The 23514-nt window shown below is 38.5% G+C and overlaps 1 protein-coding gene and 1 non-coding gene across 2 annotated transcripts in view; one reads left to right on the top strand and one right to left on the bottom strand.

Moving 5' to 3' along the window:
• The window catches only part of TNPO3 (transportin 3), a 100067-nt gene that overhangs the window by 30224 nt on the left and 46329 nt on the right, over positions 1-23514 (top strand). Inside the window, exons 2-7 of the mRNA XM_070423870.1 lie at positions 3245-3445; positions 4366-4439; positions 5593-5749; positions 17585-17728; positions 21102-21277; positions 21764-21902. Of these exons, the coding sequence (XP_070279971.1) occupies positions 3245-3445; positions 4366-4439; positions 5593-5749; positions 17585-17728; positions 21102-21277; positions 21764-21902 (891 nt within the window). The remainder of the gene's footprint in view (positions 1-3244; positions 3446-4365; positions 4440-5592; positions 5750-17584; positions 17729-21101; positions 21278-21763; positions 21903-23514) is intronic.
• Positions 8018-8124, bottom strand: LOC139017172 (U6 spliceosomal RNA). The gene has a single exon (XR_011472823.1). It is a non-coding gene; the product is annotated as a U6 spliceosomal RNA (small nuclear RNA).

Raw genomic sequence — 23514 nt, 5'->3', positions numbered from 1 at the left:
CAAAGGCTTGATGAGACACAGAATGATTTGAAGTAATTGTCATTGGATCCTGTTTTTTCATCAGGATGCACATACTGATTGTCTGTTCTCATGATCTACTACTGTGAAACAAATTACCTCAAAACATAGTGACTTAAAACAAAAACAATTTCATTGTGTCTCATAACTTTGTAGGTCACGAATTCAAGCAGGGCTCCGTGGAAGATAATTCTGCTCCATGAGGCATCCATTTGGTGGATGGGCTGGTCTGGAGGTTCTGAGATGGCTTTATTTACATGCTTGACACTGGTAGGAATGGCTGGAAGGCTGGACTTAGCTGGGCTCCTCTTGCTTTCCATGACTTTCCAGAGACTTCCTGGTCTTGTACATTGTCTCTCCGGCAGAGTAGTCTGAGTTCTTACATGGTAAGTGTCAAAGAATTTGTGGACATAATGTAAAACCACCACAGTAACAAATATTTTGGGGAGATACTTTGATATATCATGTTTCTCTTTAAAGTTTCACCCACTAATTTTATCATTTATACATGAATCTTGCCAGTAGCAGTTATTATCTGTAGTGTTTCTATTTTTCTCATTCCTTCTACATTCATTACCTAGCATAGGATATAAAGTGTCTTACAGCCTATAAATAACGCCTCAACAGTTATTCAGTTGTTTTTCACACCTGTATGACTCAAGGATATTTGTTTTATTTTTTAGTTATAATCTAATACTATCATAATTAATTTTATTACCCCAGATTTTCTAACTGTGGCCATTGGAAGCTCTTTCAGGTTGACTGTTCTGTCCTTTGGACTTCAGGCTAATTTTTAAAATGTTTTTCTGGCCTACTTTTTTTGTAGGAATATTATTCTGTTCATTATTTTCTTCTCAACCACTTCTGTATATATGGCATTTGACTTCATTTGTTTATTTTTTTAAATATATTTTTATTGACTTTAGAGAGAGGAAGGGAGAGGGAGAGAGAGAATCATTGATTGGCTGCCCCCTGCATGCCCCCCACTGGGGATCGAGCCCACAACTTGAGCATGTGCTCTTACTGGGAATCACACTGTGACCTCCTGGTTCATGGGTTGATCCTCAACCACTGAGGCACACTGGCCAGGCCATTTGCTTATTTTTGTGTGAGATTAGTTTTTTTTGAACTTTTAGAAGGCATGGTTAAGGATAGTATTTTCAAATTTAAAGAGCTTCCTTTTCCGTTGTTTTCAGGTAGTATTTACAAACACGGTGGTTTATTTTTAACATTTCCTAGCTTTGTTAACCTTCTCCTTTGTTCCCTTTGTCTCGATTGTACTTGTCCTGTATAATTTTGATTCTGTTCATACTACTTCTCAGTTTAGAGCCCTGTCCTAGCTCTTCAGTTTCAAGAGTTTATAGAGATTTCCATCTCTTTAGCCCTTACGTAGACCTCTTTCATTCACCTTTTCTACCCACCAAAACCTCTTCCATTTTCAAATATAGTCCTCAAGTTGGCTCCCTGTGCTTTCTAGTGAATACCTGTTGGCTCTTTTGTTGTTCATCTGCTCTTAGATCCATTAGCTACCTGTTGTTTCCTTCTACTTCTGCTTCTACTGAAGCTGAAACTCTACAAGTCTTATTGATGTCACTGGTTTGTCCCCAACCACTTAAAATTTGGGGTTCTTGGAGATAACTAGGTAACACCTAGTTTTGTTATAAATGTCCACAGTTCTTTAGTTTTACTGCATAAATACTGTTTTTATGAGGGCATTTATGGAGATTTCAAGGCTTCATATAATCTTTTTTTTTTTTAAGTGTCATTTTGAGCAAAATATATTTTAATGGCATATTAAGTAGCAGATGTAGTTGAGTTACTGGTTGGATAATGAATCACTAAAAATTATGTGGCTGGGAGATTTTTTGCAACATGCTGGGGTACAACTTCCAAAAAATATAAAATAATATGATCTAGAAAGAAGTTTATGTTTCATGCTTATATTCCACCAACTTACTGATTTAAAGTGAAGTTTTATTTCAATAAACCTGTGGTGAATTTCAGGGTCTCTATTTTTAGTTTACTTTGGAAACTTATATAGGCATTTATTCTACCTTTTTCTCCCTTGACTTCCTGTTTATCTTTGGAAAGATCTTGAAGAATAGCTATAGCCCAGCCAGTGTGGCACAGTGGTTGAGCGTCAACCCATGAACCAGGAGGTCACAATTTGAATCCCGGTCAGGGCACATGCCAGGGTTTCTGTCTCGATCCCCAGTAGGGGGCATGCAGGAGATGGCTTATCAATGGTTCTCTCTCATCATTGATGTTTCTCTCTCTCTCTCTCTCCCTTCCTCTCTGAAATAATAATTTAAAAAATCACTATATATTAGTTGTGAAGTGCTCTATCTTCATAAAAAATTGTCTAGGTAAATCTGTGTGATTTCTCTTCACATTAACTCTATTTCCGAATTAAGACTGAAAATTTTTTTCAGTCCATCATTGCCAGTCCATTTTAGCCTTTTCCCATGAAGAGGAAGTTTGGTATAGAATTGCTTTAGATGGCCAGTTGTTAATTAGTTGCCTATTGTGTGCTGCTCGATTTTATTCTCAAAAGTTATCTTTCAAAATAGGAATCCATTTTATAACTATGACTAGCTGTTAGGGACCAAATTCTATGCTTTTGTTCTCTTTATTATTTCTATACAAACACTTATTTTCTCCTTTGAAAATGATTTTAATAGCATGAATAGTACTTTGCCAAATATATAAAAATAATTTAATTATGTGAGATATTGACTTGGGATGAGAGTTTTTCTGAGGTTTTATTCAGGAACAAAAGATTGAAATGTTTCCTGTTTATTAATATACTAAATTAGGTTCCAGACTCAATTCTCAGAGTGAACAAAGCTTATTTATTTTAAGTGGAAAAAAGAAGAAACAGCCAAGCTATACATTAGGGTTGGAAAGTTATGCAGTGACATTTTAGCTTTAGTAGAAACTTTTGGGACATTTTTCTTCATAATCTCCTCCCTACACAATTAATGATTCTAACAGCAGGTTTAGATTTTTTGATTCAGTTGATAACTCTTATGCTTTCCTAGAATTAGTCAGAAGAGTTTAGGTCATATTTTTGTTTAATAGAGCCTATAAATTTTAAGTATTGGCTGATTAGTGGATAATTTAGTTTGTCAGATTTTTCTTTCATTATACTTTGGTATATAGGTTGTTAATATTAAATTCATTTAGAAAAGCAGTCCTTATGACATTTTGTTTGATCTCCTTTCAGGTTCATGCATGGGAGATTTCAGACCAGTTGCTACAGATTCGACAGGATGTAGAATCATGCTATTTTGCTGCACAGACCATGAAAATGAAGATTCAGACCTCATTTTACGAGCTCCCCACAGACTCTCATGCCTCTTTACGGGACTCACTGCTAACCCATATCCAGAACTTGAAAGACTTGTCACCTGTCATTGTAACACAGGTAAAGCCTATGCTTCTCATTAGGGAAATTTGTTAAGAAGACCATTTGGATATCAAATTAATTTTTATTAACATTGCCAGACCATGTGAAGTAATGTTAACAACTTTATTATATAATAATTGCTATATTCTTATAAGTGGATAGAAAGTGAAAATTTAAATATTTTGTATTAATCTTAGACTTCATTTTAAACTAGCAAATACTGGGACTGGGGGAGTTGAGTATAGGTTTCATAGACAGCCACATGTGCCCCCCCTCCACCCCTTCTTAAAATTGCAGATGATGAAAATACTGTGCTATTCTGGGCCAGCGGTCTATGTAGTTGCCTTTAAAAAAATCTTTTCTGGACTGATTGGCTAATAAAAGTGTCATGAATGAAATGGTGAAGTAGAGCATTTGGCCTTTCCCCCTTAGACAGGGAAATAACTTTAGGAAGGAAAACTGAAGCTTCAGTGAATACATACATATGTGTTCTCTGCCTGGCATAGAAGTGCCCTTGAAGAGGAAGGAGGCTTTTGCATGAGTCTTGAAGATGGGAAATGGCAATTCATTACTTGAGGAGTGAGTCAATGGGCTGACTTTGTCAGTAGCTTTGGCTTTTTGACAAAGTAAAATTTCTCTGTCCATGAAGTTCTATGGTATTGCCAAATAAAAGTAAGTATTGTTATATCTTGAGGAAAATCTATTGTCTGTTCTTTCTTCTTCTTCTTCTTCTTTTTTTTTTTTTTCATTTTTAAAGTTTACCTTTAAATCCCAGTAATTTGTAGCTAACCTGGGAGAGTGTGTATGATATAGATAGTTGTGGGTGTCATTCTTCTTATTGTTTGGAAGAAATTTTGTTTCTTGTCAATTAATACTGATGGTAACCCTATTTCTGTTCATCTGTTCTATTCATTTATTTAATTTCTCTTCTTATTCAGCTGGCTTTAGCAATAGCAGACCTTGCCCTACAGATGCCTTCATGGAAGGGGTGTGTACAAACATTGGTGGAAAAGTAAGTAACTTGTATTGACTGTATGCTAGCATTTGGGATTACTATAAACCTACACAGAGAAATTTGTTAGCAATAGCTAGACATTTGCACTATTTCCCCAAACTCTTAACATATAATTATTTATTATTAACCGTTGTTAGGTTAAAAGAAAATCATTTAAAATTTAAATGCTATAAAAATATGTCATGTGGAACATAAAAGACCCTCATAATTTACATGCACACACATCACTTGAATTAACTGCAGCAAAGTCTTTTTATTGCCTAATGGATCACTCTCATTGATAAATCAGCAATTCTATACAAATATTTTAGGATGTTTAAGATGATAACAAATTGAAAATTGTAAATTGTTGTGAGTATACGTTCTTACTAATTGGGGTGTGTTTCATGTCTATCACAGGGACAACATTATTTTTAGATACATGGAGCCTGCTACTTTGAATAAAGCATTTCCTCATGGTCTTGGCAAGATAATCTTGATATTTGTTTGCATTTTGGCATTTGGTCAGGAAATTATTTTTGAACTTAGTGAATGTCCTTTTTACCTCCAAGCATAGTGTGTCATTAAAGACTTTATATGGATAGTTTATTTTATTTCAAAGTAAAAAGCAAACACCTTTTTTCTCCTTATTCCTATATTTCATATTAATGATTGACTATATAGCCCTCTAGATTTTCCTTTAAGCATTTTATAATAAATAAGAGTACACATATTATATTATACATATGCATATATATGTATTTGTTCACTCATGTAATATGTTTCATATACTTTTATCACTTATATCTTTGGATATCTTTTCCTGTTATGACATAGATAGGTATCTCATTATAATGGCTATGTATGTTCTGTTGTATAACTTGGAACCTTTTTTATCTTGTTTAATTATGAGGGACCTTTATGTTTTCCCAATGTTTTTACTGTTATAAAGAAGTACTGCAGGGCACATCTTTGTATGTACCTATGAGATTTTTCTGAGAAATATATCTGGAAGTGAAATTGTTGGGTCAAAGATTATGCAAGTTGAAATTTTGGTTTTCAGATACCCTTCAAAAGTTGTTGTCATAGGTTATTCTGATGGTTCTTGTTACCTTATGTGATTGTGTTCTTTCTGACTCTAAGTATCTTATGTCTCTCCTTTCTTTTCTAGATATAGCAATGATGTGACTTCTCTGCCTTTTCTGCTGGAGATCCTTACAGTGTTACCTGAAGAAGTACATAGTCGTTCCTTACGAATTGGAGCTAACCGACGCACAGAAATAATAGAAGATTTGGCCTTCTACTCTAGTACAGTGGTATCTCTATTGGTGAGTAGGTTTGAAATATGAAGTTGCTGTGTAGGAGCAAAAAGCCATGGTGGTTATTTTGTTCTTCAGTTTCATTATAGTAAAACCTCGATATAAAAGACTAATTTGGGCAAGGGGGTGTCCGTCTATCCTCCATTAAAGCTGAAAGACCATTATATAATAAAGTAGGCTTTCCAAATGCATATGTTAAAAAATTGATTTTTAGAGAGAGTGGAAGAGAGAGAGAAAGAGAAATATGTGAGAGAAACACATTGATTGGTTGCCTCCTGCACACGCCCTGACCAAGGCCTGGGCCGGGAGGAGCCTGCAACCATGGTACATGCCCTTGACCGGAATCAAACCAGGGGCCCTTTGGCGACATTCTGTGCACTGAGCAGAGCCAAACTGGCTAGGGCTATTATGATTCTTTTTAAAAATATATTTTTTTTATTGATTTCAGAGAAAAAGAGAGATAGAAACATCAATGATGAGACAGAATCATTGACTGGCTGCCTCCTGCAGTGGGGATCAAGCCTGCAACATGGGCATGTGCCCTGACCGGGAATTGAAGCATGACCTCCTGGTTCATGGGTGGACACTCAACCATTGAGCCACAATGGCCAGGTGGTTATTATGATTCTTAATCATAGTCTCTCTATCCCTTTTTCAAAATGACACTGATTTGTTGAAGAGATTGGACCAGTTGTTTTATAAAATACCTTACCTTCTGAATTTTCTGATTGTTTTGTCTTTGTTTCATTTAGTTTGTTTTTCTGTTCTCTGTAAGTCATCTATTTGGAAGTTATATCCAAAGCCAGACTTACTTCATAGGGATTCCTCAAGAGAATTAAGCCTTAATGATATTAATGCATCCATTGTATGTAATGAATTATTTCCAATGCATTAATAATAGTACCAGCTATTATATACCATCCTTGGGATAATTGAGGAAATAGTTACTAAAAATCATTTTCTGCAGGACTTAATTCTTTCCCAGAACCCCGGTTGAGAAAGACGAAAGGCTTGATGGTTAATTTAAAGGTAAAATATTTTTGGCTAGACTACATCACAGCTACTTCATGTACATCTTATCAGAATATAAATACTTTTTGGTTGGCCTTTCATTTCTGATGCTAGCATTGACTGGATTAAGATGATGACAGTCTGATTTCTCTGTTATAAACTTTGTCTTCCCCTTGTAATATAATGCAATTTGTTTGATGGTAGTTTATCATTTTACAAGTGTCTATTCCATGTCAATTTTTTGCCTAATGTTTTAAACTCTAGTTTATAATTGTTGCCACTTTAATTGTGGCTTGCCAAATAGTATTTTATTAATTGTATTAGAGGCCTGTTGCACGAAAAGATTTGTGCAATAGGCCTTTCCTTCCCCTGGTTGCCGGCACCGGTTTTCCTCCGGCACCCAGGACCCAGGCCTTCGCTCTGGCCGGAGCCGCCTTCAGTCTTCACTCCGCAGCTTCGCGCTGCCATCTTTGTTGGCGGTTAATTTGCATATCTCGCTGATTAGCCCATGGGAGGCGTAGCGAAGGTGCAGTCAATTACCATGTTTGTCTATTATTAGATAGGATAATTAATTCTACTACATATTAGTTGGCAATCTCCTGAGTTTCTATTAGAAAGTCAAGATGTCTTAATTCTTTTTTAATTTCTTGTTTTTAAAATAAGGATTTGTTTTAAAGCTGCCTCAAATGTTACTGTTTTATTTTTTCTGGCTATCTTTTTGTGGACTATTATGGACTCATGGATTTTCATTGATTCAGGGTTTCCACTAAAATCATTCTTTTGATGCTTAAAATGTCATAATTTTGGCTACCTGAGCACCTTTTTGCTTCCTAATATAAAAAGATGGACAGCCCTAGCTGGTTTGCCTCAGTGGATAGAGTGTCGGTCTGCGGGCCAAAGGGTTCTTTGTTCGATTCTGGTCAAGGGCATGTATCTGGTCGGGGCTTGTGCAGGAAGCAACCAATCCATGTGTTTCTCTCACATCGATATTTCTCTCTGTCTTTCCCTCTCTCTTCCACTCTCTCTAAAATCAATGGAAAAATATCATTGGGTGAGAATTTAAAAAAAAGATGAACATATTTATCTTGTTACCTCCTTGTGCCAGTTCTAGAATTGTTGGTTTCTTTTAGTATCAGCCCCAGTCCAATCAGGAGAAAGAAACTACATAGTGATAGGTGAGAATTCCCCCCACCCCCTTGGGGAAAAAATGTAATATTTTATTATTAAACAACTCAGGCAAAAGTCTAGATTTTCTATAAGTGCAGAAAAAATATGGAACGCTTCACGAATTTGTGTGTCATCCTTGCGCAGGGACCATACTAATCTTCTCTGTATTGTTCCAATTATAGTATATGCGCTGCCGAAGCAAGCACTAGGTGAGAATATTTATGTAAAGAATGATTCTTTCTAACAGGAGGTTACAGTAATGAGGGATTGTCTAGTAAGAAGTAAGGGGAGTTCTAAAAAACATAAACAGTTACAATAAAACAAATAAAGGGGGGGAAAACTTACAAGGAGTGGTCATTAACCCCAAGACTGAGTTATGGGATAGAGTTTCTAAGAAAGGAAGAGTTCATCCCCCTTTCAAGGCTGAGATCCAGACCCTGTTGGAGAGGGCATAGCCATGGTAGAGAAGTCATTGTGCTGTATGCTGCCAAAAATCTGTCCTCTTGAACTTGCTGGAGATCTGCTTTCCAAGAAGCCCAAAAAAGTTGTCCAGGGAAGGTGTCTCACCAGAGACACTCTGCCACAAAATCAGCTGGGTGTGGGAATACCGGGTGAAGCTGCTGGCACCGTGCACTGCAGACACTGGGGAAAATGAGTGCACTGAATCTAGTGCTAGATAAGTTGTGTTGCAGGTCCTTGAATAATGTTGTTTTGTTCAACGTCATTTTACTATAAAATTGTTGAGGTGCCTTAGGAACTTAACTTTTGTTTATATCAATTAGCCAATGGTAAATTGTTGCGTTTTTTTGTCATACATTGTTCCACTGTAGTTACAAGAACCCATCAACAACATTCACTGAGGACTTTTCTTAGGAGCCTAAAGCACTTTGCTATAAAACCATTGGGAGGGTGGGGGTGGGAGAAATAAGGAAACTTCTGGCCAGTGCACTGCAAGAGCCAGGCACCAGAGTAGCTAGGAGCCTGGGACAGGAGGAGCTGCACATTCTGCAGAAGTCTACCAAGTAATCATACCAGAAACTAGGAAGCTGAACCCCTTTCCTGTTGCAGTTTCTCTCCAGTGTCCTAACAAAAAGTTACTGCTAGCTAGCACAGGAAAAGAAATATTGAAAGGGCCCAGATCCATTTGTACAAAGTAGTCTAAAAGGGTGAATTTGGTGCTGAGTAGCACTAAATCTATAACCAGCATCTGTCTTCTCATTTGACTAATTCATCTTCCATATGCATTCGTCTACATACATTTAAATTCCTATACAATGGTATAACAAGCAAATAGAAAATATGCAATCTTGCTATAGTCCTCATTTATATATTGGTCACAAGGCTGTAATTAATATGTATGGCTTTCTTATTTCACAGCTAATTTTATCTCATCCATGCCGCTATAGACTGGATATTTGTGTGTACCACCCCCCCACCCTACCCCCAAAATTCATATATTGAAAACCAATCCCTACTGTGATGGTATTTGGATGTGAGGCCTTTGGGAGGTGATTAGGTCATGAGGGTAAAGCCCTCATGAATGGGATTAGAGACCCCAGAAAGCTCACTTCCTCCTTATGCCTTATGAAGACACACCAAACAGACAATCTTATATAATAAAAGCCTAATATGCAAATCGACCAAATAGTGGAACAACCGGTGGAACAACCCATCACTATGACACGCACTGACCACCAGGGGGCAGACCGCTCAGCCAGAAGCCAGGCTCACAGCTAGCAAAAGCTTCTCCCGCCTCTCCTCCGTGGCAGCACTAAGGACCCCTCGGGGGATGTCCACCTGCCGGCTTAGGGGAGCGAGAGGGTGCTGGCCAGGCTGAGGGTCTCCCCACCGCCCCCCCCCCCCCCACACGAATGTTGTGCACTAGGCCTCTAGTTGTTTATAAACCAGGAAGCAGGTCCTCACCAGACAACAGATCTGAATCTTTATCTTGAAATTTCCAGTCTCTAGATCTGTGAGAAATAAATTTCTGTTGTTTATAAGCCACCCATTCTTTGGTATTCTGTTATAGCAGCCTGAATGAACTAAAGACACCAACCCAGCTAGTTGCGTTTCTTTACTCTGTGAAGTGACTCAAACCTTCATTCTCAAAGAGTGAGCTCTCAATCATCCTGCCTTTTCTTGGCGGTTGCACCTGTAGTTTTCCATTAACATTTACTTTTGAGTGTGGAAGTACTAAGAGAGTTCCTAGAGATTCCTCTGGGTTCCAGATCGAGAACTCCATGGTTCCATTATATAGAAGGAACCCAACATTGCGGACCAGTAGTTTTATTGCTAGCTTTACCCAGTGATCAGATAAGTTTCTATTGAACAAGTACAAAAAACATTTTACATAAATGTTAAAGGCACGCTTTAAAATTAAATACCCAGCCCTGGCCGGTTTGGCTCGGTGGATGGAGCGTCGCGTCGGCCTGAGGACTCAAGGGTCCCAGGTTCGATTCCGGTCTGGGGCATGTGCCTTGGTTGCGGGCACATCCCCAGCGGGGAGTGTGCAGGAGGCAGCTGATCAATGTTTCTCTCTCATCGATGTTTCTGACTCTCTCTCCCTCTCCCTTCCTCTGTAAAAAAAATCAATAAAATATATTTTAAAAAAATTAAATACCCATTGCATTTTGAAGTTATTACATGTTCTTACAAGCTAATCTTTTTAAAGAATGATACTTTGTAAAACACTGTGTAATATGAAGCGAGAATTCTCATGATCCGTCCTCGGTGTGTTAACTAGGATCAGTCACTTCAGCCTATAGTTTAACCCCTTTTTTCTTCTTGGTTTGGTTGTATAAGGAGCCCAAATTGTTCAAGTGGTAGTCTTATCTTTCAGAGTTGCCCATTACTGTACTATCTTTATTCTGATATGAGGTCCTTGATTAGATATGATGCCATGATACTTGGCTATGGCATTCTTTTAGTCCAGTGATGGCGAACCTTTTGAGCTCGGCGTGTCAGCATTTTGAAAAACCCTAACTTAACTCTGGTGCTGTGTCACATATAGAAATTTTTTGATATTTGCAACCATAGTAAAACAAAGACTTATCTTTTTGATATTTATTTTATATATTGAAATGCCATTTAACAAAGAAAAATCAACCAAAAAAATGAGTTCATGTGTCACCTCTGACACGCGTGTCATAGGTTCGCCATCACTGTGTTAGTCCATGAATGATAGTGCTGATAGAAGCATTGCAAGCAGGGAAGGTAAATTCATATACAGAATATGCGTCTCTTCCTGTGAACACAAAGCTCTGCTTCCTCTATAATAGAAGTCCATTGTAATCAGTCAACCTAGTTTCCACAGGGAATGGTACCAGATTAGGAACTCAGTGTTGGTCTTCACTGTTGGCAGATTTGACACTCATCAGTAGTGTTAACCATTTAAGCCTTGGTAACTGGAAATCTATATTAATCCCATGTGTAGCCTTCATCCCCAATACTGTGGCCATTTTGTGAGCCCACTGAGCAACTACTGGGTGACTGGGGAAAGAGGCTTACATCATTTTGTTTGTCTGTCATTGAGAGAATCCTTTCTAGTGGATACCCTTGGTAGGTGTTCACCTAGAACAGAAATACTTCCACAGTCTGCCCATTCATATTCCATTCATATACCTTGGCCTCAGACTTCCTTGTCACTGAACTTTTAATCCTGTTTCTTCCAAATCCCTGATTATTCATTTAATCCATTGATAACTGTTCATGAATAAGTGTAGATTCATATGTCTAGTAGTCTCTCAATCCAGACATGGTGAACAACCAAATACACTGCTTGAAGTTCTGTCCACTAGGAGGGTTTCTTGCAGCCACTGTCCTTCACTAAGGCCCCTGAGTGGGCCTGTAATGCTGCAGCTGCCCATCTTCAGGTGGTTTAAGCATATTGTACAGACCCATTTATAATACAGGTTTGAGTTTTCTTCTTTAGGTATCTGGTTGTGAGGAACACTCCAGAAAGCCATAGGCATGGATTGAGGGGAATGAACCAATGCAAGAAAAGCTGGTGTTTGAGGGAATCTGAGCTGCCTGCTCATGCAGCTTGTACCTTCCAGATCTTTCTGAACTTAGTCTCTTATATACCATTTCCATTTGATGACAGGTTGCTGCTGCTCATGCCCAACCTTACGGCTAGATAGTTCAGACAGTACTCCGCTCAGGCTACATGATCACATGATGTCCCATCATTACATGTTCAGTCTCTACCAAGGCTCATTGCTTCTTAAAGGGAAAATAGTTACCTGCAGAAGAGGGCATAGATTTGCCCCCAAATCTTAGATATATGCACTATGATTTTCCTATTTGTGTTTCCCAGACACTCCATATATTCATTAAATCTAGAATCTCTAGTGTTATATTCCAGCTTCCCTTGGTCTAACACCCTTAGAGCTTACTCCCACATATGTTCTTTGGGTTTCTTCAGGTACATATTAGCAAAGTTTTAGAATTCTCTTGATATGTATGTTATTTTCTCCTGTGTGTACCTGCCCCCCTGGAACATGCTGAGATATGGCTCTAGTTATGGGTGACACAGGGGATGGTTGTGGTAGATCTTTAAGAGAGTGGGCATCCCCTGTCATGATATCTGTTATTGCAGGGCTATCAGTCTGAGGAAGAAATGTGAAGGCAGGCTTCTTCCACTGGTAAGGTGAGAATCAGAGTGACCTGGGGTTTCAAGATGATCAGTTTCATTCGGGTCCAACCAGATATCTATGTTCCACGCTTCTGAATCCCATTCTTTATCAATCATTTTCCTAACTTTCACATGGGAAACTTGGTGGGATTGTAAATTCAACTGTTGTTTGTAATTCGCCACAAAATTAAATTTTGTGTATGAGTTTCAGCAATACCAGCCTATAACTAAATAGCTTCCTTTAGAGATGTCAGAGAAACTGGTTCTCAGACTGTAACTTGAGCTTAATGGACTTAAGCTTGTCATTTTCTTTTTCTAAGTGCTCAAGTGAAGTCAAAAGAGAATCTAGTCAACACTGCTGTGTGCTTATAGCCATCATTATTGCCACAAATGGTCAAGTGCAGCAGCCACTTGGGCTCTCAAGGCACAACAAATCAATCTATCACCTGTGCCAAACATGAGAAAGTGTTTTACTTAGATAGTACTTTCTCATAATTGACACAGGTGATAGATTGATTTGTTGTAATGGAATCTGAAAAATATATCCCAGTAATACCTAATAAGGTCTATAATTCTGTCATGTAGCTTGTCATGTTACAGAATCCAGAGGATGAAATTCGTACAAAATTGCCAAGAAAAACAGATATTTGGCTATAATTCCAGGTACCAAAGGTCTCTTAAAACCTTTTCATTCAGTTTCCCTCAAATTCTCTTTAATGGTTCCGTGCCATTTCATTTTCCTACTAGTATTTTATTTTTTCAGTCTACTCAAATGGACCCATTCTTCTTCTAAAAGAATTTTTTATTTTTTAATTGCAGTTAATATATACAAAATTATATTAGTTTCAGGTGTACAACCCAGTGATTAGAAATTTATATAACTTTCAAAGTGATCACCCTGATAAATCTAGTACCCATCTGACATCATACATAGTTATTACAATATTATTGACTGCACTCCTTATGCTGTACTTTTCATCTCCATGACTATTCTGTAACTACCAACTTGTACATCTTTTTTTGTTGTTAATCCTCACCCAAGGATATTTTCCCATTGATTTTTAGGGAGAGTGGAAGAGAGAGGGAAAGACAGAGAAACATAGATATGAGAGAAACACATCGATTGGTTGCCTCCTACACACGCCCCAACCAGGGCCCAGGCTGAGGAGGAGCCTACAAACGAGGTATGTGCCTTTGACTGGAATCGAATCTGGGACCCTTTGGTCCACAGGCCGACACTCTATCCACTGAGCCAAACCACCTAGGGCCCAGTTTGTACATCTTAATTCCTTTACCTTTTTCACAACTTAATTCCTTTACCCAAGCCCCCTCCCATCTAGCATTATCGAAATGTTCTCTGTATCTATGAGTCTATTTCTGGTCTGCTTATTTATTTGTTTTTTAGATTTCACATATAAGTGAAATCATATGGCATTTGTTTTTCTCTGACTTATTTCACTCAGCAAAATACCCTCTAGGTCCATCCATGTTCTTGTAGATGGCAAGATTGCATTTTTTTTTATGGCTGAGTCATATTTTGTTGTATATATGCATCACCTCTTTATCCATTTATCTATTGATGGACACTTAGATTTCTTCCATATCTTGGCTATCATAAATAATGCTGCAATGAACATATGGTGGATGTATGTCTTTCTTATTTAGTGCTTTGGGTTTGTTCAGATAAATACCCAGAAGTGGAATTGCTGGGTCTGTCATTGTCTTTTTTTTTTTTTTTTAATCTATGAAGGTGGTTTTTTAAAAGTATGTTTTTATTGATTTCAGAGAGGAAGAGAGAAGGAGAGAGAGATAGAAACATCAATGATGAGAGAGAATCATTGATTGGCTACCTCCTGCACGCCCCCTACTGGGGATTGAGCCCACAACCTAGGCATGTGCCCTTGCCTGGAATCAAACCCAGGACTTTTCAGTCCCACAGGCCGACACTATCCACTGAGCCAAACCGGCTAGGGCCATTGTCTCTTGTTATAGCCTTTGTTTTAAAGTCTATTTTGTGTGGTATAAGTATTGCTACCCATTTTTGTTGTTGTTGTTTCCATTTTAATGAAGTATATTTTTCTATCTCTTTACTTTCAATCTGAATTGAGTCTCTTATAAATAGCATACTAAGAGTCTTGTTTTGTTACACATTCATTTACCATGTGTCTCTTGATTTAATTGATTTGCATTTAAAGTAATTGTTGATAGCCCAATCAGCATGGCTCAGTGGTTGAACTTTCAACCTAAAAACCAGGAGGTCATGTTTCAATTTCCAGTCAGGGATCGTGCCTGCAACCCCGGGCACTTGCCCTTACTGGGAATCAAACCTTGACCTCCTGGTTCACGGGTCATTGCTCAGCTACTGAACCACATCGGCCGGGCCTTATAGTGTATTCTTCATTTCAGTTATTGTATTTTTCATTTCTGACTTTTTAAAAATGTTTTTTATCTCTATTTTCATGTTTCCTATCTCTTTGTTGAAATTCTCACAAAGTTCATCTACTCTTCCCCTAAGTTCATTGAGACTCCTTATAACCAGTGTTTTGAAGTCTGCATTTGGTAAATTGCTTGTCTCTGTTTTATTTAGTTCTTTCGTTCTATTCTTTCTTTTGTGATATGTTTCTTTGTCTCCTCATTTTGGATGCCTCCTTATGTTTGTTTCTCTGTATTAGGTAGAGCTGCTACGTCTCCCAGTCTTGGTAAAGTGGCCTTATGTGGTAGATGGCACAACCTCTCCAGCCACTCAAGCTGGGCAATCCAGGTGTGCTCCTATGTGGGCTGTGTGCATCCTCCTATTGTAGTTGAGCCTTGATTACTTTTGTCACATCAGTGGGAGGGATTTACCCCCAGGCCAACTGGCTGCCGAGTACTGGTCCTGACTACAGCCAAGGAGCTGGTGTTCAGGGTCCACTCCCATGGAGCAGGACTTGCTTTAGTGGGGCTCTGGTGCCTGATGAGTCTGCCCCACGAAGGTGGTAAGGTGGAGCTCCAGCGTGGTCTGAACTCATCAAATGGACCCATTTTTCAATACTGTATTGAACTTTTAAAAGTTTTTAATATTCTTCTTACTTTTATAGCTTAACTGAGCCTGGCCTCCAATATATTTTTCTCTCTTCATTTATTCTACATTTTGTTAATCTAAGATCAGTTCTTCTTTGCTTCTGCTATATTTTTACTGGTGAGCTTGGTATTTATTTTCAACTTTGAGGCCTAACTCTAAGAGGTGGAGTTTTAAAAATATAGTTCTCAAAGAGGAACTGAAGGTAGTAACTCAGTTCCAAAGTTTTATGATGTGTGCTTGATTTAAATAGCAGAATTTCTTCTCCAAAGCAACTAGCTTTAGATGTAGGATTTTTCCAAAATATTACCCTCAACTTTGAGTCAGTAATTAGAATGTACAATCAAGTCCTTCCATTTGTAAACATTATACCTTCGTAAAATTGAGGTGTCATTTAGGAAGCATAAAGGCCAAGCAGTTGTGTAATGCATTTACATAAACAGCTTCAAAAAGAGTAGTGTGTGTGTGTGTGTGTGTGTGTGTGTGGTTGCCATGAATTTACTTGAATCATTTCTTTTTTTCTTCCTTCAGTTCAGTTCAGTACAGTTTCTGATTAATAAGTATAGAATCATTATTGCCTGGTACTGCAGACATAGGGGGAGCATGGCTACCTAGAAGTGTAAGTGCCAGCATTTAGGTCATATGGGATTCCATATCCCCCATGCCTCCCAAACTTCATGGCAATTATGATGTTTCTAACCCATTGCCTGTAAATGTTGTTGTTGTTGTTATTATTATTATTGTTGTTGTTTGTTTGTTAATCCTCACCCAAGGATATTTTTCCATTGATTTTTTAGAGAGACTGGAAGGGAGGGGGAGAGACAGAGAGAGAAACATCGATGTGAGAGAGACGCATCAGTTGGTTGCTTCTTGCACAAGGATTGAACCTGCAACCAAGGTACATTCCTTGACCGGAATCGAACCCAGGACTCTTCAGTCCACACTCCTATGCTCTATCCACTGAGCCAAACCACTTAGCGATGTAAATGTTATATTTAAACACTTTTTTTTTTAGGTTATTAAATTGTTTATTGTATTGCATTTACAAAGAAAACAGACAATGCATCCAGTAGCAAGAATAAAAATGTACTCAGGATTTTACTTTTAACTGACAGCAAATAGAAATTCTTTAGTGAGATCATGACAGTTTGACAGTATTATGATTAAGTTCAATAAAGGTTCATGGTGTACTTGGAAGATCAAATTCTACAGCTGCCTCTTTCTACAACTTCTACTTCATCTGGACCCTTAAATGATGGGGAAAGCCCTTATAAGAAACATTGCCAAAATGAAGTTATATGTTTTTCTACTACAAATTCATGTCAGTTGTTGAAACAGGGCCTTCTACTTTATGTTTTGGTTATTTCATCTTACTATCATTATCAGAATTCCTATAACTCCACAGTTGTAATTTAAACACTTTCTATCCAGAAAAAGTTAAATTACACCTCACTTTGGAAAATTATACATCATAAAAACAGTTTGCAAAGAGAAACAATAATGAGTTTTAGCCTAACTTTTAAAAAATCTTTTATAAACTATCACATTTATAGTACTGCCACTTGAATATTAAGTGCTAAAGCTGAAACATCAGCTTTTCATGTGGGAATATACAGTAGTTTTATGATTAGCTTATTTCTGTTTTATAAAATCAACCATAGATGAGTATTACTGTAAAGACAGTTCTACTGATAAGATTACATTAATGCAGAAATGGGATCTAAGAAACAGTTATTTCTGAGACATATCTATCTTTTGGCATGTGTATAATCTCTTTGTATCTCAGCTTCCCAAGTGAGATAATAATACCACCTGTAGAGTTTTAGTGGGGATTAAATGAATTAAAAGTGTTGAGAACAAAGTACTTATAAAGCACTTCTGTTAGCTTTTACTATTTTCATCCTTTCCATTATTACATCTATGAGGTGATTGTCCTAAGTATAAAGATTGACTTTTTTTTCCTTCTTATTTTCAGATGACCTGTGTAGAAAAAGCAGGAACAGATGAGAAAATGCTTATGAAGGTCTTTCGCTGTTTGGGGAGTTGGTTTAACCTAGGCGTTTTGGACAGTAACTTCATGGCTAACAATAAGTTACTAGCACTCCTTTTTGAGGTTTTGGTAAGTAATGGCTTTGTTTATGAAAGTATTTCTGCCACATAGCCACAGTAACTAACCTTCTGAGACATAACAGTGTTTTCATATTTCTGAAAAGTGATTGGAAGAAAAAGAAACAGCGATATCTCAAGCATAAATATTGAATAGGTCTTTGCAGATGGGAGTGACTTTGTCTCCTTTTTCCCAATGCTTTTCTTCCATGAAGATATATTAGTATGGAAGCTCTGTGCTTAATGGTTGTGTTCTGGTACATGTTAATCAGCTGCCTACTGCACACCTCTTACCGGGGATCAAGCCTGAAACCAGGGCATGTGCCCTGACTGGGAATTGAACTGGTGACCTCTTGGTTCATGGTTAATACTCACCACTAAGTTACCCTGGCTGGGCGAGTTAAATAATTCTTTTCCTTCAAAATTTTCAAGGGCTCTTGTATACTGGCAAACATCATTGTTAATGATGAAGCTGGTTAACTGATTTTTGCTTCAACGTTGCTCATGATCAATCTGGATAACTGGTTTTTGCGCCTTTCTAAGTTACCTTCTTCTCTCTTCCCCAAAAGTTTTAAGAACCTCTCTTTAACCTTGATATTCTGAAATACCATATTGATGTTATGTATGGGTCTGTGATACTTGTTGGATCCTTTTATCTTTTTTTTTTTTTAAATAAATCTTTATTGTTCAGATTATTACAGTTGTTCCTCTTTTTTCCCCCCATAACTCCCCTCCACCCAGTTCCCACCCCACCCTGTGCCCTTACCCGCCCCCACTGTCCTCATCCATAGGTGTACGATTTTTTTTTTTTTTTTTTTTTTTTTTTAGGTGTACGATTTTTGTCCAGTCTCTTCCCCCACCCCCCACACCCTTTCCCCCCCGAGAATTGTCAGTCCACTCCCTTTCTATGCCCCTGATTCTATAATATTCACCAGTTTACTCTGTTCATCAGATTTTTCATTCACTTGATTTTTAGATTCACTTGTTGATAGATATGTAATTGTTGTTCATAATTTTTATCTTTACCTTTTTTCTTCTTCTTCCTCTTCTTAAAGAATACCTTTCAGCATTTCATGTAATACTGGTTTGGTGGTGACGAACTCTTGTAGCTTTTTCTTATCAGTGAAGCTCTTTATCTAACCTTCAATTCTGAATGATAGCTTTGCTGGATAAAGTAATCTTGGTTGTAGGTTCTTGCTATTCATCACTTTGAATATTTCTTGCCACTCCCTTCTTGCCTGCATAGTTTCTGTTGAGAAATCAACTGACAGTCCTATGGGTACTCCCTTGTAGGTAATTGACTGTCTTTCTCTTGCTGCTTTTAAGATTCTCTCTTTGTCTTTTGCCCTTGTCATTTTAATTATGATGTGTCTTGGTGTGGTCCTCTTTGGATTCCTTTTGTTTGGGGTTCTCTATGCTTCCTGGGCTTGTAAGTCTATTTCTTTCACCAGGTAGGGGAAGTTTTCTGTCATTATTTCTACAAATAGGTTTTCAATATCTTGCCCTCTCTCTCTTCTTCTGGCATCCCTATAATTCGGATGTTGATACGCTTGAAGTTGTCCCAGAGGCTCATTACACTATCTTGATATTTTTGGATTCTTTTTGCTTTTCTGGTTGGGTATTTTTTGCTTCTTCATATTTCAAATCTTTGACTTGATTCTTGGGATCCTCTTGTCTGCTGTTGGATCTCTGTATATTATTCTTTATTTCAGTCAGTGTATGCTTAATTTCTAGTTGGTCCTTTTCATATCCTCAAGGGTCTCACTAAATTTATTGGCGGTTTCTAGAAAATTCTTGAAAAACCTTATAACCGTGGTTTTGAACTCTATATCCAGTAGTTTGCTCTCCTCCATTTCTGTCATTTGTGATCTGTTTCTTTGTCTCTGCATTTTGGCTGCTTTCCTGTGTTGATAGAGTGGCTTTGTGTGCTAGGTGTACTATATGGCCCAGTGGCTCAGCCTCCCCAATTACCTGAGGTGGACACTCTTGGTGCACCCCTTTGTGGGCTGTGTGCACAGTCTTGTTGTAGTTAAGCCTTGATTGTTGTTGGTATCACTGGGAGGAATTGACCTCCAGGCCAATTGTCTGTGAGAATCAGCTGTGTCTACAGTGGGAGAACTTCTGTGCTGAAGACACCCTTCTGGGGCAAGACTTGCTTCAGTGGGGCTTTGGTGCTCACTGAGTCTGCCCCCTGAGTGTGTCTTTTATGGATCTGAGGAGTTGTAATCTGGATGGTCCCACTCTGACCAGTAGGTACACAGGCTCTTGGATCTCTAAGGAGGTGCTAATTTAGCCTCTGCCTGAGGCTACCCAGCAGGAGCTACGGAGAGATCTGCAGATTCCTCTTCCTTGTTTGGGGTTTGGAGGTGCCCAGATGAGGCCCAGCTGTGAAGCAATGCAAGCTGCTGTGGGGCCTTGAGCCTTCTTTTGGATGTTCTGGTTCTCTCTGACCCAGCTACAGTTTGTTAGGTAATTTTAGATCTCAAAGGGCCAGCCCATTCATATGCAAAAGCCTCTGCTCACAGCTTGGGTGGGGCAGGGTCTCAGGAAATCAACAGGGTGGAGCAAACAGCTATGGCTGATCCTCAGTCTTGCCCTAAGAGGTCCCTCATCTCAGTGTCCTGGTAATCGCTGCAAGCACCTCTGAGAGAAAGCCGCCTTCGAGTTCCGTCCGCTGCCAGACAGTCCAGTTTCTCCCCGTATGAGTTTGGGTCCCCAGAGACTTGCCCGGAACTGGAGCCAGGGCCGTCGGGAGCTTGTGCCTCCCTCCCGATTGAAAAAGACAACCGTGTCCTCTGTTGCCAGCCCTTTCCTCGCACGCGCCTCCATACCTCTGCACTTTACTTACTCACCTCCTGAGTCTCAGTGTGCTTTTCTCTTTCCTTCTAGTTGTAGAATTTCCACTCAGTCAGCCTTCCTGTGGTTCTGGGTGATGTCTGTTTTGTCTTTAGTTGTAGTTTTGAAGTGGTTGTGCGAGGCAGCAATTTCAGGTGTTTACCTATGCTGCCATCTTGGTTTCTCCATCTGGATCCTTTTATTTTAGATAGTACTTGAATATCAGAAAAAGGATGGAAAAAATTTCCAGAGACTGAAATAGGACAGGAAACACACATGGCATTCCAGTCAGAGGGACTGATATGGAAAACATGGGTTTTAGAAGTCAGGTGATCATGATTGAGGTACAGAAAGGCTGATTTGCTTGGCATATATGGAAATAATCAAAAATAGCATTGAGAAAATTGATGAGTATTGTCTCATTGAAGGCCATGGCTACCAGGCTTTAGCCATGTAAATTACATTTTTCAGAAACAGGCTATAATTGTTTACATATTAATTGGATTATAGCTTAATGATCATGCTTCTGCCCTATTCCTGCTGTTTCCCAGCAACAGGATAAGACCTCATCCAACCTACATGAAGCTGCTTCAGACTGTGTGTGCTCAGCTCTCTATGCCATTGAGAATGTGGAGACTAACTTGCCATTAGCCATGCAACTGTTTCAAGGAGTCCTGACATTGGAGACTGCCTATCATATGGCTGTGGCACGCGAAGATTTAGACAAGTGAGTATTTAAGACAGTAGTCCTGGGTTCACACACAGGCTGGTGTTTTTTATATAATTTATCTATTCTTTGTGACTGTAAATACACACTCTGCATCCTAAAGATGCTCTTCTATTTTCATCTGACCTGGAGTGGCAAATTGGATGCAGAAGGAAAAGTTGTAATCATGGAAAGTCGTAATTTTTTATGCTTAAAAGGGGCAAGGCTCTAAAAATTAGGGATGAACTTTGAAGTATCAAGTGTGATTTGATGGGAATTTTATTCAGGTTTAGTATTTGAGAATTTGAACTGACTTATGAATCATTTGCTTATATGTATAAAAGTATATGATGTAAGAATAGTGGATGTTATGGAGATTGAAGTACAGCATAGCAAATAATCATTTGTGCTGAGGATCCTTTTCTTTATTTGAATAACTGTTGGTGAATATGTACATAAAATAGCGAGATTTCTGACTTGGTGTTCTCATTCCTTTTTCATCTACAGAGTTCTGAATTACTGTCGGATTTTTACTGAACTATGTGAAACTTTTCTTGAAAAAATTGTTTGTACTCCAGGCCAAGGTCTTGGGGACCTGCGAACTCTAGAACTGCTTCTTATCTGTGCAGGACATCCTCAGTATGAGGTAGTGTTTATACTATGCTAATGCCATTATTCTCCAAGTTTTATGTTGCATATTATTTATATTCTATTGTTTCCCACGAAGCTTTATATTAATGAGAAATTATAGTCTTATTTTTAGTTGATCTGATGTGGGGGTTGCCTCTGTATTGGATTTTTTTTTAATTAATTATATTTGGGCTTCTTTTGAATCCTTTTCTATTTTTTTCCTGGTTAGCTGAGCTGACTGGTTGGTATATGTACCTCAATGAATCAGTTAAAAAGAAAGCCTACTATCTTTCTACTAAGCCCCCTATTTCTCTATAGTTATTCTTTAGAGTTTTACAGCTAAAAAAAAAAAAAACCCCACCAAATCTTAAGCGCACCTCCAAAAATTTTAACATCCAAAGTTTGTCTCCAGATTATGGATGGGAATGAGAAAAGGATTAAAAGGACTTAAAGAGTCTCCTTCATTCCAAAATTTGGTGTAAGACACCCTACCTCTTTTAAGTTTGCTAGATTAAAAAAAACATCAACTTCATTTAAGTAGTTTTTTCTTCTTTTAATAGTGTAAGAAGTGACAAAAAACTCCCAAGTTGAGTAAATAGCTCTATTTTGGATCCTTGATGGGAAAAGTAGGATATAGGGTCCCTCTTAGAGAGGTCACAATAGTCCTGTTAATTCTCAACCCCTTTTCTGTTATATGAAAGATAATGTTTATTTGTTTGATATAATCTCATGAGGATATCTAGATTTGGATGAAACTTAAAACATTTGCCCTGGCCCTAACCGGTTTGGCTCAGTGGATAGAGCGTCGGCCTATGGACTCAAGGGTCCCAGGTTCGATGCTGGTCAAGGGCATGTACCTTGGTTGCGAGCACATCCCCAGTAGGGGGTGTGCAGGAGGCAGCTGATCGATGTTTCTAACTCCCTAGCCCTCTCCCTTCCTCTCCGTAAAAAATCAATAAAATATTTAAAAAAACAAAACAAAAAACAACATTTGCCCTGCCTGTGTATCTTGGTTGGAGCATCTTTCTGATACACCAAGGATGCCGGTTCAATTCCTAGGCAGGGCACATATAAGAGACAACCAATGAATCCATATATAAGTGGAACAACAAGTTGATATATTTCTCTCTTTCTCTCTCTCTCTCTCTCTTTCTCTCTCAAAATCAGTTTCTTAAAAATCAGTTAAAACATTTTTGGGCTGGTCAAGATGATTGCATAGGTAAATACTGGACTCTCCACCTCTCACAACCACATCAAAATTACAGCTAAAATACCAAACAACCATCATTCACAACCATCTGAAATCTAGCTGAATGCAAGTCCTACAACTAGGGAATTAAAGAAGAAGCACATCAAGACTGGTAGGAGGGGTGGAGAGTTGGAGTGAAGTTATAGAACCAGCTGGTCCCATTCTCATGTGTGGCAGTTTAAAATTGGGAGGGATATCTTGGCTGTGGAGGTTTCCCTAAGGAGTGATGGGTCCCAGCCCCACACCAGGTTCCACAGCCAAGGGTTCCAGTATCAGAAAGAGAAGTCTGCACAATTTCTAGCTTGTAAAAACCAGCAGGGATTGTGGCTAAGTGACACAGAGGCTTGCTGGTCCCAGGCAGTTCCTATTAAAGGGCCCT

Source organism: Myotis yumanensis, unplaced genomic scaffold (assembly GCF_028538775.1).
Source record: "Myotis yumanensis isolate MYYU_CA2020_CCGP unplaced genomic scaffold, mMyoYum1.0.hap1 SCAF_9, whole genome shotgun sequence".
NCBI classification, from domain to species: Eukaryota; Metazoa; Chordata; class Mammalia; order Chiroptera; family Vespertilionidae; genus Myotis; species Myotis yumanensis.
Note: the sequence above shows the minus strand (reverse complement) of the source record. Positions and strands in the feature narration are given on the sequence as shown.